Source organism: Vombatus ursinus, unplaced genomic scaffold (assembly GCF_900497805.2).
Source record: "Vombatus ursinus unplaced genomic scaffold, bare-nosed wombat genome assembly UNPS02014807.1, whole genome shotgun sequence".
Classification (NCBI taxonomy): Eukaryota; Metazoa; Chordata; class Mammalia; order Diprotodontia; family Vombatidae; genus Vombatus; species Vombatus ursinus.
The window spans coordinates 21,477,250-21,491,715 of NW_020954585.1; the positions used below are offsets into that span (position 1 = coordinate 21,477,250).

At 33.6% G+C, this 14,466-nt stretch overlaps 1 protein-coding gene across 11 annotated transcripts in view; it reads left to right on the top strand.

Moving 5' to 3' along the window:
- UBAP2 (ubiquitin associated protein 2) overlaps positions 1 to 14,466 on the top strand; it is a 115,347-nt gene that overhangs the window by 37,171 nt on the left and 63,710 nt on the right. For all 11 annotated transcript variants that reach the window (XM_027874497.1, XM_027874496.1, XM_027874498.1 and 8 more), the window contains exons 4-6: positions 5,310 to 5,420; positions 8,977 to 9,130; positions 10,238 to 10,315. In XM_027874497.1, coding sequence (XP_027730298.1) covers positions 5,310 to 5,420; positions 8,977 to 9,130; positions 10,238 to 10,315 — 343 coding nt within the window. The remainder of the gene's footprint in view (positions 1 to 5,309; positions 5,421 to 8,976; positions 9,131 to 10,237; positions 10,316 to 14,466) is intronic.

Here is a 14,466-nt window from a genome sequence, read left to right on the forward strand (position 1 = left end):
ATAATGAGTCTTTACTAATATTTTATAGTCTTGTATTTTCACTTAACCCCTTGAATATATTTGGTTCTATTTCTGGGTATTTTATTGCTCCATTGGCACTTTTTTATCTAATAGCAGATAGCTTTTTTAAAAAGATAACTGATTTTTAAAGTTTTTTTGTTTTTACATTTAATAGATTTGTCCTTGTATCGCTTCTTCTCCCAGAAAGCTGTCCTTGATTTGAAGGACTTTCTTTGAAGAAAAAGAGGAATAGAAAAATATTAAGAAAAAAATATTTTAAAAATCTGATGGTGTTTGTGATGTCCACATCCCTAACCCCTGAAAGGAACAGAAGGAAGTATTTTAGTATATTTTTTCTTTGGGACCAAGCTTGTTCTTCATATTTTTGCATCAATTAGTTTTGATTGTTTTGTAATTGTCCTTTCTATTTGTATTATAATCATTACGTATATTGTTTTATTGAGTCTGCTTACTTTACTTTGTTTTGGTTCCTGTGAACCTTTTCATGATTCTCTGCATTCATCATATTCAAACTCTCTTACAACATATTACTATTCCTTTACATTCTTATGTCATAATTTTGTTTTGACGTTCCCCACTTGATGGGGATCTACTTTGTTTTCAGTCCTTTGATATCACAAATAGTGCTGCTGTAAATGTTTTCTGTATGTACAACCTTTGTTTTTGTCAGTGACCTCTTTGGAGTATATGCCTAACAGTGTAGTGTGTGTCAAAGAATATAGAAAATTTAGTCATTTCATTTGCAAAATTCAGAAATGCTTTCTAGTATGCTTTTACTAGTTTAGAATAACACCTCATGATACGTTAGTGTAACTTTGTTTCCATTACCCCACCAACATTGATATACTGTCTTTACCAAAACTTCAGAGTTTTGTAGAATTAATTTTTTGAGTTATGATCAAAACATGAGCTTATAGTTTCAGTATTTTCATTTTGCTGGATATATATGAGGGTGAAGCTTTAAAATTGTTTTGATGTTTTTCTCATTAATTCTTTCATAAAGTCAGTTGCTCACATCTTCTTTTGAGATTTAAAATTTGTATCCTTTGATCATTTATCTGTTAAGGAAGCAGATAGTTTGTAATTTTATGTAACATATTATGAAATCTGGCAGGGTTGAGGCACAGTTCATCAGCTTTCTCCCACATACTTTCTTTGATATTCTTGCTTTTTTTTCCTCTCCATATAACATTGTTATACTATCTAATTCTACAAAGTAATCTGTTTTGATTTTTCTTTTTTTAAATCTGTATCTTAATTTGGGAACCCTGAACTCCCTTTTGAATCATCCTAACCATGCACACAGGTCATCTTTACAAATGTTTACTTATTTCTATTTTTAAAAAAGTTTTTAAAAAGTTGCTGTTTAGATTTCTTTTTAAATACTTTCTTTTTTAAGTTTTTGTATTTTATTTCACCCACCTACCCTTAATTTTCCATAGCTCTGAAAGGATATTCCATGTTGCCCTGATTTGCTTATGATATCTCTCTTTATGTCTAAATCATGTGCCTATATTGACTGTATCTTAGTATGCGGTGTGAGATATTGATCTTTAGAGCTAATTTCTGCCAAACTGCTTTCCAGTTTTCTCAGGAATTTTTGTCAGATAGTGAGTTCTGTCCCCAAAGTTTGGATCTTTGTGTTTATAAAACACTAGCTTAGTGTGGTCATTTACTACTGTGTATTGTGTATGTAATCAGTTCCACTGACCCACCACAATTTCTTACCCAGTAGCAGATTATTTTAATGATTACTGCTTTGTAACAATTTGAGGTCTGGAACTGCTAGGCCACCTTCTTTCACCTTTTTGTTCCCCTTGATTCTCTTGATATTCTTGACCTTTTGTTCTTCCAGATGAATTTTGTTATTTTTTCTAGCTCAATAAAATAATTTTTTGGTAGTGGAACTGAATTGAGTAAATCAGGTAGCATTGTCATTTTTATAACGTTGGCTCAGCCAACCGAAGAGCAATTAATATTTTTCCAGTTGTAAAAACTGACTTTATTTGTGTGAAATATGTTTTGTAATTGTGTTCATATATATATAGTTCCTGGGTTTGTCTTGGCCAGTAGACTTCAAAGTATTTCATATTGTCTACAGCTATTTTAAATGGAATTTCTCTTTCTGTCTCTTGCTGTTTAACTTTGTTAGTATATAGAAATGCTGATGATTTATTTTGTATTCTGCAACTTTGCTAAGTTAATTATTTCAACCAGTTTTTAGTATATTTTTTAAGATTCTCTAAGTATACCATTATTTATCATCTTCAAAGAGTGATAATTTTATTTCCTCATTGCCTATTCTAATTCCTTCAATTTCTTTTTCTTCTCTTACTGCTGTAACTAGCATTTCCATTACAACATTGAATAGTAGTGGTGAATGTGGCCTTTTACTTCTCCTCTGATCTTAGTGGGAAGGCTTCTGGTGTATCGCCAGTACAGATAATGCTTACTGATGGTTTTAGATATTTCTTAACATTTTAAGGAAAGCTCCATTCATTCCTATGCTTTCTAGTGTTTTTGTAGGAATGAGTGTTGTATTTTGCCAAGCTTTTTCTGTTTCTATTGACAATCATGATTTTTGCTGTTTTTGTTATTGATATGGTTAGTTATGCTGATAGTTTTCCTAATACTGAACTAGCCCTGCATTCCTGGTATAAATCGAACTTGTTATAGTATATGATCTTTGTGATATATTGCTGTAATCTTCTTGCTAGTATTTTAGCTAATATTTTTGCTTCACTAGGGAAATTGGTCTCTAGTTTTCTTTCTCTGTTCTTGCTGTCCCTGGTTTAGGTATCAGCACTATATTTGTGTTGTAAAAGGAATTTGATAGGAGTCCTTCTTTGCCTATTTTTCCGTGTAGTTTATATAATACTTGAATTAATTGTTCTTGAAATGTTTGATAGAATTTACTTGTAAATCCATCTTTCCCTGGAAATTTTTTTCTTAGGGAGCTCATTTATGGCTTGTTCACTTTCTTTTTAGAAAATACGGTTATTTAAGGATTTTTATTTCCTGACCTGTTAATCTGGACAGTTTTGTTTTTTTGTAACTATTTTTGTAAATATGCATCCATTTCACTAAGATTGTCAGATTTATGAGAGTCTCCTTCCCCTCCTATTTTTTTTTTTTTTTTTGTAGCTCATTCCAACAGAATTGACTCATCTCTATGTAAACTCCTTTTAATGGCCCTAATAATGATAGTTTTTTGGAATTACTTGTACCATCTTCCCACATAGGAATGTAAACAGTTTAACTTAATTGTGACCTTTATGATTATACTTTCATGTTTACCTTTTTATGCTTTAAAGTTGATTTTAAAACTTCATGTGTGCCTTTGTTAGAGTAGTGCTCAATATTTTATAGTTTTTTATTGCAAATATGTTATCTCTTTCTAGAAATTTTTCCTATTTTTAAAACTACAGGTGATTTATTTTTAACCTTTGAATAGTAAGTTTTTGTTACAAGTTAGATTTTTCATTATAATAGTAATAAAATGTCAAATGAAATTGGCTAGATTAAAGAGTGTTCTGTACCTGGATTTTAATAATAATAATAGTTAGAATTTCTGTAGTGCTTTAAGGTTTCTAAAAACCCTTTTTTGCATGTTTTATCTCATTTTATTCTCACCCCAACACTGAGGGTGGTAGGTACTAGGAGTATCTTCATTTTTCAGATGAGGAAACTTGGGAGATAGTGCTCGTGTCACGCAGCTAGCCACATTTGATCTTTGATTAACAATGTCATTTTCTTTAGTTCTGTATTCTATCCTGTGCCACTTAACTTCCTCCATTTTAGTAGAAATACCTCTGTTAATTGACTATAACATTAACTTCTGGTTTCAAATAGATGCTTTTTTGTCCTTTTTAAGTAATCCCTCTTTTAATTTTTTAAAAAATTATGGATGGATGCTCTATTTTATCAAAGACTTTGTATATATTAATAGTATAATTTTTATGATCTTAATATCAACCCATCCCTTTAATTTTGTAGGATCTTAGGAAGCTTTTAGATAAATGCTATTTAATAGAATATAATAATTTTTTTAAAATTCCAATTTGGTAATATTTTTACATCAGTATTTATGAAATTGGTGTATACTTTTTTTTGTCTTTTTGAAGGATTCTGGGACTAAAATTTGGTTTGCCACATTGAGTCATATCTTGTTTTTATATTTATTAGTAATATATATTAGTAGGGAGTGGTAAGAGCCACAAAATACTTTAGCTATTTGGGACAAAAGAGGAGGATTAAAGAAATATTCCTGTTGAGGAGCACATGACAGAAAGAAGACAGTCTGGTACTTTTTTACCTCCTATTGGAATGTTAGTACATTGATCAAAATTTTACCTTTTTAGTTGAACACATCATTTTGAGGGTACTGAGAAGAATATACTGACACACAAGTTGTAGCTTTTAAAATCACCATGTCAAGCAGTCAATTTGGGGGGCACAAAGTAATGAAGGACATGGTCAGATAAAAATAATGAAATTGAGTTGAGAAGGGGTCACAAAGATTTTGTCACTGATATCCCTGCAACAGAACTCCCTTTGTGAAACCTCATGGAAGTAGATTACAACTTTTGGAAAGATTGTTCATATAACAGCCTGGCTGGTGTGTTCTAAAACGTCACGGTTATGGGAGCAGTGCCAGGGTATGGAACGAGACTCAGAAAGCCATGACATGATGATTCTTTAATATGTAATCTTATACCCCTTTTATTTTTTAATTGATGAATTCCACGCAACTCATGGTTTTACTAACCTTTGAAAAGTGATACAACTTGGTAATGTGGGAATTTGTTTTTCTGAAGCATGAAGCTATGAATTGAGGACTTTATTTTTCTTTTTTAAATTTACTAATGGGGAAGTTGGAGTGGTAGCCTAATGAAATCAATAAAAGTAATGCACCAGCTAATGGACCCTGACTCAGAGGTGTTAACACAGGTTGGGCAGATGATATTATGAAATTTGGATGGCGAACTAGTCTGTCTTTGGAGGACTTAAAGCTAAGAGCAAGGGGGCTCATTGGCAACAAAATAAAAAGGTATACTTGTTCTAATTGAACTCTTGGAAGGCTACATCTTCACATAATAGGTGACCAAAGTTTAGCTGTGGGAGGATGAAGGGTACATGTAGACTTAAAGTTCAATTTAAAATAGTCACTTTATGATCAATTGTCATGAAGTACACAGATGAATCTAAAAATTCAGAATTATTCGAGCTCTCAAAAATATTTGGTTAAAACACTATTGTTTATTAACTAATTTGTGCTTTTTCCATAGCTTATGGAAGTAACAGGGAAAAACCAGGATGAATCCATAGTAGCCCTGCATGATTGCAATGGCGATGTGAACAGGGCCATCAACATATTGCTGGAAGGGAATTCAGACACGGTAGGTATTAGTTTGTAAAGTACTTATGGGGTATTTGTAGTTGATTTTTTTGGTAATGAAATTTTACCATTTTAAGTGCAAGCACAGCAGAATTTGGTAAGTAGGCTTCATTGGCTTTAATTGACTCATATTTCCTGAGTTTTAAAAATTTGTTTGTTTTTTGTTTTTTAAAATAACTTCTGGGTTACTGTAAATCTGCTTCAGTTGTTGAGATGAATCAAGTCCTGTTAGACATCACCCCATAAGTTTTTTTCTTTTTTCCAAACGAATTGTACCTTTTCTCTCAAGTTTCTCCTTATTTTTCACTACAACAAATGAAACATTTCAAAGTAATATCTTTTGTGATATTGAGGAGTCCTGATTTTGTAAGTTTATTTTTTTCTCCAGACTCCTGTATCCTTAACCTCCATTTTGCTTTTGCCTTTTTTCTGATAGTTATGGGGAACATTTGAGGGACTAGGAATTTATTTCGGTGTTAATTATATGATTTTACATTATGAATAAGGTTATGGTTGGATTTTAATTCCTCTTTTTTTTTCTCAGTTGAATCAGAACTGAAGGTGTAGAAAAAGTAACAAACTACATAGAGAAAGCAGATTCTAATCTGTAATTGAATGTAATTGAATCAGCCCATGGACAATTGAAAATACATAGAGTATAAACTCAGATACATTCTATTACATGTCACTTTCAAAAGGCAGAAAGGTAGAGATATGAATGTGAATACATATTTGTAGGTGAATACAATGTTGAGTGTGTGAAAAATCAAATGGTTGTAGTTGAGGTGGGGAAGTTTCTCTTAGTGTATCTCTTTCATTTCAAATGAAATTATTTCTTATACTGGCTTACATAGACAGTTAAATAGCTGCATGATCCTAGACAAGTCACTTAGTTTCCATCTGCTCCATGAGTAAAATGGGGATCCCATTATACGGTAATATGTTCATGTTTCCTTTCTTACTTCCTTTCTTCCCCCTAACTTCACTGAGGAAGCCCAATACATAGTTAAATATCTCTGATTCTTAGGAAGCTTTTGTTTACATAGAACCTAAATCTGGCTCCTTCTGATTGTTCTTAATTCTGCCTTCTGGGTCCAACAAGAAACGTCTAATCTCTCTTCTAAATAGTAGAAGAGAGATTAGATGTTCAAATACTTGAAGATAGCTATTGTACTACCTCTAAATTCTCTTTCCTGACATTGAGGCAAAGTACCATTTGGAAACCAGCTACACACAGATTTATAAATTTTATTACATACTGGGGACCAAATTCTTTCCAAAACTTGTGTGAAGTATATAAAGCAGATTCACAGTTAAAAGCCATTTAAAAAACAACAACAGTGCTTGTAGAGCATTTTATAAATTATAAGGATTCATTTTACATATATCATTACACCCCTGCCAGGAAGTGGGTGATATTCCTAATTATTACATTGATCAGTGTTATAAGTCTCTTTAAGATTTTTTGTTTTTATACTGTTATAGTATAAATTGTTCTACTACTTCTGTTTACTTCATTCTGCATCAGTTCATGTAAGTCTTGACAAGTTTTTCTGAAACTGTCCCTTTCATTATTTCTTATAGCATAATAGTATAACATTGCATTCATGTACCATAATTGTCTAGACGTTCTCCAGTTGATGTCCAGGACTTTAGTTTCCAATTCTCAGCTACCTTATAATTAAAATATATAAATATTCTTGTGCAGAGAGGACTTTTTCCTCTTGCTTTGGTCTTTTTGTGGTATAGGCCTAGTAGTCATATTACTCAGTAGTGCACAAGTATGCATGATTGCTACTTGTTTTCCAGAATGACTAGAGCAATTCACAGATCCACCAATGGAACGCTAATGTGCCTGTTTTCTTGGAGCCCCTTCCAAATGTCAGCTTTCCCAGCTAATGTATTTAACGTGGAAACTCAAAACTACTTTAATTTTGTTGGTTATTAGTGGTTTTGATCATTTTTTCACCTGGCCGTTGATAGATTGCCTGGATTTCTTACCTTCACAACTGCCTGTTCAAATCCTCTGATCATTTATCATTTGGGGAATGGTTCTTATTCTTCTAAATTTGAATCAGTTAGTTCTGCATCTTAGAATTGAGACATTTAACAGAGAAATATGCTGCAAAGATCCTTTCCCCTCCCTTAACAGTTTCCCTTCTGATCTTTGTTGTGGTTTTTTAATCTTAGGTTTGTGCAGAACCTTTTTATTTTACATTATCAAATTTGTCCATTTTGTCTTATGTATTGTTCTTGTTTGGTAATAAGCTCTTATCCTTTATGACATGAACTGTTTGGATCTTGTCTTGGTATGTAATGTGAGATGTGGATGTAAATTTCTCAGATACTGCTATTCATTTTCTTGAAACTTTTTGTCAAGTAGTGATTTCTTATCTCAATCTCTGGAGTCTGAGTTTATTATTAGACTATTGGATTTACTTTTATATGTTGTATACTTTTCCCACTGATCACTCTGTTTTTTAGCCAGCACCAAATTATTTTGATGATTAGTATGGAGAAGAGTGTTGCTATTCCCTTCCATTCTACTTTTTTTCATTATTTCCCTTGAGATTTGTGACTTTTCGTTCCTCTAGATGAATTTTGTTACTTTTTTTTAGTTATGTAAAGTAATCCTTTGGCATTTTTATTGCTTGGCCCTAAATAAGTAAACTAATTTAGATAGTATTGTCATTTTTATTATATTTGCTCTAGCCTGCCATGAGCAATGAATAGTTCTGTAATTATTTTTTTGTTTCTTTATTACCATAAAGATGGTATGTGTATCTTTGGAGCATAGACTCTCAAGTATTTTATACATTCTGTAGTTATTCTAAATAACACTTCTCTATTTCTTCTTGCTGGGTTTTGTTGGTAATATGTAGAAATTCTGGCTACTTTATGTGTTTTTTTTTTATCCTTCTACTTTGATGAAGTTATTAATTGTTCCAATTTATTTTTAGTTGACTGTAGGCTTCTCTAAGTATACTATCTTATCATTTGCAAAAAGCAGTTTTGTTTCCTCTCTTCCTATGTTCTCTCCATTTGTTTTCCTTATCTCTTATTTTTTGTCCGTGGTGTCTTGTAGCATAATGGTAAGTTTACATTTGTGTAATGCTGTTTGAATATGATGTACTGTATTTCAGATGTTAAGCAGGGCAGGTATTATCTGCATTTTTCAGACAAGTAATTAATTTGAGGCCAATATTGCTTAACTTAATTGACTTGTCTAAGGGTTACACAGTAAAAAGTTGAAGTGGTAGGACCTGGTCATTTATTTGTTCTGTATCTCATTGCCTCATGGTATTAGAGTTTTATCCAAATCTGGGCAGTGACCCACTTCTTAGCTAATATCAACGTAGAAAAAAAACTATTGGTTAGAAAAAGAACACTCAAGGTATCGGAAATTTTAAAAGAGATAAATTTTTATGTTGGTTATTCAACGGAAAGCTTTGAATGCTTAGTATTGTTGTTACCTTTATGGGGAAAAGATAACAAGTTTGGAAGATATCTCCTTACTTTAGTTTTGAACATGTAACTATTTCCTTTTCTGCAACTAGACTTCATGGGAGACTGTAGGTGGTAAAAAGAAGAGTATTGGAAAAGAGAGCTCAGAAAACAAAGAGAATAGAGAAAAGAGAAACGATAAAGAGACAAGTCGTGTACGTGGAAGCAACAACCGACGAGGAAGAGGTGGCAGTCGTGGCAGAGATTGTAAGTGCAAATCTCCCTCTACCCCCTTGCCTCCCACTAGCATTCCCAGTTTTTTGGAGCTGAAATAGGTGGTCTGTTTAAATATAACATCAATACTGATCCACCAACTTGTGGCTAGCATCAATTTTGTCTTATCCTTTTGGCCTTCGTGTATGTTTCTGAGAACTGTGCTTATTCTTGTTCCAAAGCATTTTGAGGGATAAATTTTCTCATTATAGAAGTAGATTTATTTTTTTCTCTTTTTCTTTTGGACTGAATATTATTATATTGGATTTTTTTTTACATTGTAAAATATTTTACAGTATTTTATTACACTTTAACTAAAAAATTACCTCAGTTTGATAGCAATTACACAAATAGGTCACTCTGTGTGTGTGTGTGTGTGTGTACGTGCATAAAGCATAATTAAATACAATTTTAAGACTCAACTTTGTTACTCTAGAGTCTTTATCTCATCTAGTAGTGAATGTTATGAAACTCGGAATAGTATTTGGGAGATAATTTTTCTTTTGCTCAGAATTCATCAGGTTCCTCAGAAGGCTTATCTCATATATTATTTTTTTGCAAGGATGAAATTTCTACTAGAACCATGAATCTGAAGACTCTTATTTGGCACAACTTTGATAGTCTTTAACTTTTATGCTGCCTCAGCTTCATCTGGCTGCATTATATTAAATAATTACACATAGTGATGATTTGTTATATTGTTATTTGTTATGTTGGACAATTTTTTTTATGTTGGACAGTTACCAAAGAACACATTCATTTCACGGGAAAAGGAAGGGACTTTGGATTGGACAAGAGCCAAAAATTAATGGATCAAAATGATTAATTTATGACCCTTTTTTCTCATTCCTGAAACCTGATTTGGTAAGGAAGCAGGAATGTTTAGCTTTTGATATTCTGGGCTTTGGGTTTTTTGGTTGTTTTTTCTTTTTTTTTTTTTAATTTTAATTTTTATTTTTTTCAGTAACAGAATCTTTTGTCTACACTAAACTTCTTGTAGATTCTCTGTCCTCCTTAAGTGTTTCAGTATCCTTATAGTAAGGTCATATATGAGATGACATGACAAAGAAAATAGAATTCTTTGTTATTCTTCTTCCTTAGTTAGAGGTGAAGAGAATGGAGTTGACTGCAGTCCAGGGGACAGACCTTCAGATCGTGGCAAGCGTGGCCGTGTTAGAGGTAAGACCTGAAAAATAGAAGACAATGTGAAAAGAAGTTACAATTGCATTGTATTTTTCTGAGGGATCTCATTAAAGGACATTTGGCTTTTTGCATTCTCTGGGTCTCTTTCTATTTCTCAGTGTTTTGAGGAAATCTGTTAGTCTTGTCCTGATCAGAAACATTTAGCCCCCTTTTGGAGTTGAAGATTTAAATGTTAAGCTTCACCAAATATAACACAAAGTTAATACAGAGTGATGTTAATATATAAGTTGACTTAGGGGATTCTTTCTAAAAGCAGGATTAATTAGGCACCTGGCTATCTCAAACAGTTTTTTGGAAGAGAATGATTCTTTGTTCCCTAGAGTATTACTGATTCCCTTTTGGAAGATAACCTTATGAATGCAGAAGCAGGTGTCCCCCCCCCCCCGGAGTGGTGGTTGGTTGGAACAAAAACAGATATTAGGGAAAGGAACAGAAATGACAGGCCTTTTTTTCAGGTTTAGTGCTGGACAAATTACTCAAAAAGCATTTCTTATGAGCCTATTTTTTAAGGAACTGTGCCTCATTACTGGGAATACAAAGACAAAAATGAACTAGCTTCTCATTTTGTCCATCACGTTCCTGGGAATTTTCATTCTGAGTTTGGTCAGTATGGATTTTCAAGGAATTTGTTACTTGGGCAAAGTTTTGTACATCTTGTGCCAAACTTAATTCTTAATTTTTTCCAACCTTTCTTTCATAGCTCTCATTTTTTTTTCCCAATTTTTTCCTTGAGTGCTCTCATTTCATTCAGCCTTTAAAACCCTTGCTTCATCTCTTCCAGAACTTCTAGTTAGATTTGTTGTCCAACCTGTTTTCCTTTGAGGCTTCACTTTTGTATTAAAGTTATTCTCTTCTTCTGGATTTGTGTCTTGAGTATCCCTTACACCAGAATAAATTTTAAAATATTAAAATAATAAATATATATATAATATATAAATATAAAATAATAAAATAAAAATTGTCGTTTGTTTCTTAACTTAACCATAGTTTACGCAAATATTCTTCTACCTCTGAAACGGCCATATCATAGAACAAATACTACTTTTTAAAGACAAAAAAAGAACAAAGAATAGGGAGAAAAATCAATATTACTGATCAGTACAACAAAAATGGCCAAAAATATGTAATGTGCAGCACAAGTAGACCTTCCTCCTGAGAAAGGGTGAATTAGGAACATTATCTCACATCTTTTCTTTCAATACATACTTGTTCTTTAATATTCAGTTTCTGATTTGTGTTTCTGTTTACATTGTTTTATTTAATGTATATGTTCATGTAGATTTTTCCATTCTTCGCTGAATTCATCACATTAATTATTTCTTTAAGTACAGTTCTATTCTATTACATTCATGCTCAGTTGCTGAGTATTTGTTGTTTCCAGTTCTTTTTTTTTCTCTTTTTTCTTTTTTTTTTTAGGCTAGGCAATGGGATTAAGTGACTTGCCCAGGGTCACACAGCTAGTAAGTATTATGTGTCTGAGGCGGGATTTGAACTCAGGTCCTCCTGAATCCAGGGCTGGTGCTTTATCCACTGTGCCACCTAGCTGCCCCTCCAATTCTTTACTATCATAAAAAATGCTGCTATAAATGATTCAATGTGTATGGAAGCTTTCTTTTCAAAGGCCTCCTTGGAGTATAAGCCTAATAATCAAATCTATGGGTTCAGAGGGCATGAACATTTTAGTCACTTTATCATAGTTTTCAATTCTTATTTGGTTTTTCTTCCAGCCTCCTTCCTGACTTAAGACTTTTTGTTAGGGTCTAGCTCTGATCTATTGAAAGCAATGTCTAGGTTGTTCCTGCTGTTGCTTTTTTGGGGGTATTGAGCATTGTGATCTTTCAAGGTCTCAGAAATAGGCTGGGAACCTGCCAACTTTCACTGCTTCATAAGTGGTCTCATCTGTGGCAAAGTCTGATGACTCTCACCCCCACCCCTTGCTCTGCAGTTGCCCTTGGTTTGGGTCTGAGCAATCAGCATGTAGGTCCTCTCCATTTGTAGCTTCAGTAGACTGCTGCTGCTGCAGGACTTGGCCCGTCAGCCACTGAGGAGGTCGTGTCTGGTTCCGAAGGATGGAACGGGAGGCTCCCATTTGGTCTAGGATTCCTACTCTGGTTATTCTGTTGCAGGCTTCAGACTGGGCTGGAGGCTAGAACTTAGACCTCGTTCTGCTCCTGGGATTTGAGCAGTACTTTTTTTTTTTAATTAATTTATTTTGATTTATCAACAATCACTTTCATAAGCTTTTGAGTTTTAAATTTTTCTCCTTCTCTCCCTCCCCAGGAAAGTGCACAATCTGATAAAGGCTATATATATATACATTCCTATTTAACATTTTCACATTAGTGATGTTGTAAGAAAGAATTAGAACCAATAGGAGGGACCATCAGAAAGAGGAAACGAAACAAAACAGAAGAAAAAGAAAGCAAATAGTACGCTTCGATCTGCATTCAGACTCCATAGTTCTTTCTTTGGATGTGGATAGCATTTTCCATCATGAGACCTTTGGAGATGTCTTAGATCCTTGCATTGCTGAGAAGGGCTAAGTTAGTCATTGCACAACGTGGCTTTTACCGTGTTCAGCGTTCTCCTGGTTCTGCTCACTTCACTCAGCATCAGACCGTGCAAGTCTTTCCAGGTTTTTCTGAAGTCAGCCTGTTCATCATTTCTTATAGCCCAATAGTATTCCATTATATTCATATACCACAACTTGTTCAGCCATTCCTGAACTGATGGACATCCTCTCAATTTCCAGTTCTTTGCCACCACAAAAAGAGCTACTATAAATATTTTTGTACATGTGGGTCCTTTTCCCATTTTTAGGATCTCTTTAGGATACAGCTCTAGAAATGTTATTGCTGGGTCAAAGGGTATGCACATTTTTATAGTTCCAAATTTGGGCATAGTTCCAAATTGCTCTCCAAAATGGTTGGATCATTTCACAACTCCACCAACAATGTATTAGTGTTCCAATTTTCCCACATCTTCTCCAACATTTATCATTTTCCTGTTTTGTCATGTTGGTCAATCTGATAGGTGTGATGTGGTACCTCAGAGTTGTTTTGATTTGCATTTCTCTAATCAATAGTGATTTAGAGCATTTTATTGTATGACTATAGATGGCTTTAATTTCTTCACCTGAGAACTTCCTGTTCATATCCTTTGACCATTTATCAAATGGGGAATGACTTATGTTCTTATAAATTTGACTTAATTCTCTATATATTGTAGAAATGAGGCCCTTGTCAGAGATACTGGTTGTCAAAATTCTTTCCCAATTTTCTACTTTCCTTCTAATCTTGGTTGCATTGGCTTTGTTTGTGCAAAAACTTTTCAATTTAACGTAATCAAAGTTATCCATTTTGCATTTCATAATGTTCTCTGTCTCCTGTTTGGTCATAAATTCTTCTGTTCTCCGTAAAGATGGGTCAACTATTTCTTTTGAGCAATACTTCTGAACTTATTCCTGGCTCAGTACTTGGCCAAGGGGCAGCATCCTCTCTTTACCCTGGAATGCCCCTCTAGGTTGAGGTGTTCCCTCCTCAATCTGCCCTGGATCCGTGACTTAGAACTGGGTAGTGAATGACAGAGCTGCTGCCTGGTGTCTTTTCCTGCACCATGCAAAAGTTTTTCAACTTCTTTGTGCTGGAATCAGGACTCTCTTTGTCCTGGTAAAATCAACATCTCCCTGAGCTGGAATTCTCCTTGTGGCATGCTGGACTGTCTCTGTAGTGTCCACAGACCTCTGTTTCTCCCTGTGTTTACCTGGGATGAAAAAATGACTCACTCTGATTTTTTTTTTCCCCCTTAGATTTTCCAGTCAGGATTCATTTGAGTGTGATTTCTGGATCTGTTTGAAAGAGTTAAACTGTTTCCTTTAGCCAAAGTGGGGGAAACTTGCTGTATTTCTTAACCTAGTAGACTAGGGATTCTTAACCTTTTTTTGTGTTATAGACCATTATCAGAGTACTGTTTTTAGAGAAATCAAATACAAAGAATCCTAAAGGAAACCAATTATACTGATATTATTGCCTATATATATATTTTTTTAAATTCATGGATTCACCCAGCAAAGGTAAGCATAATCCTGAATAAAAAGAAATGGATATTTAATGAATTGCCAGACTTTC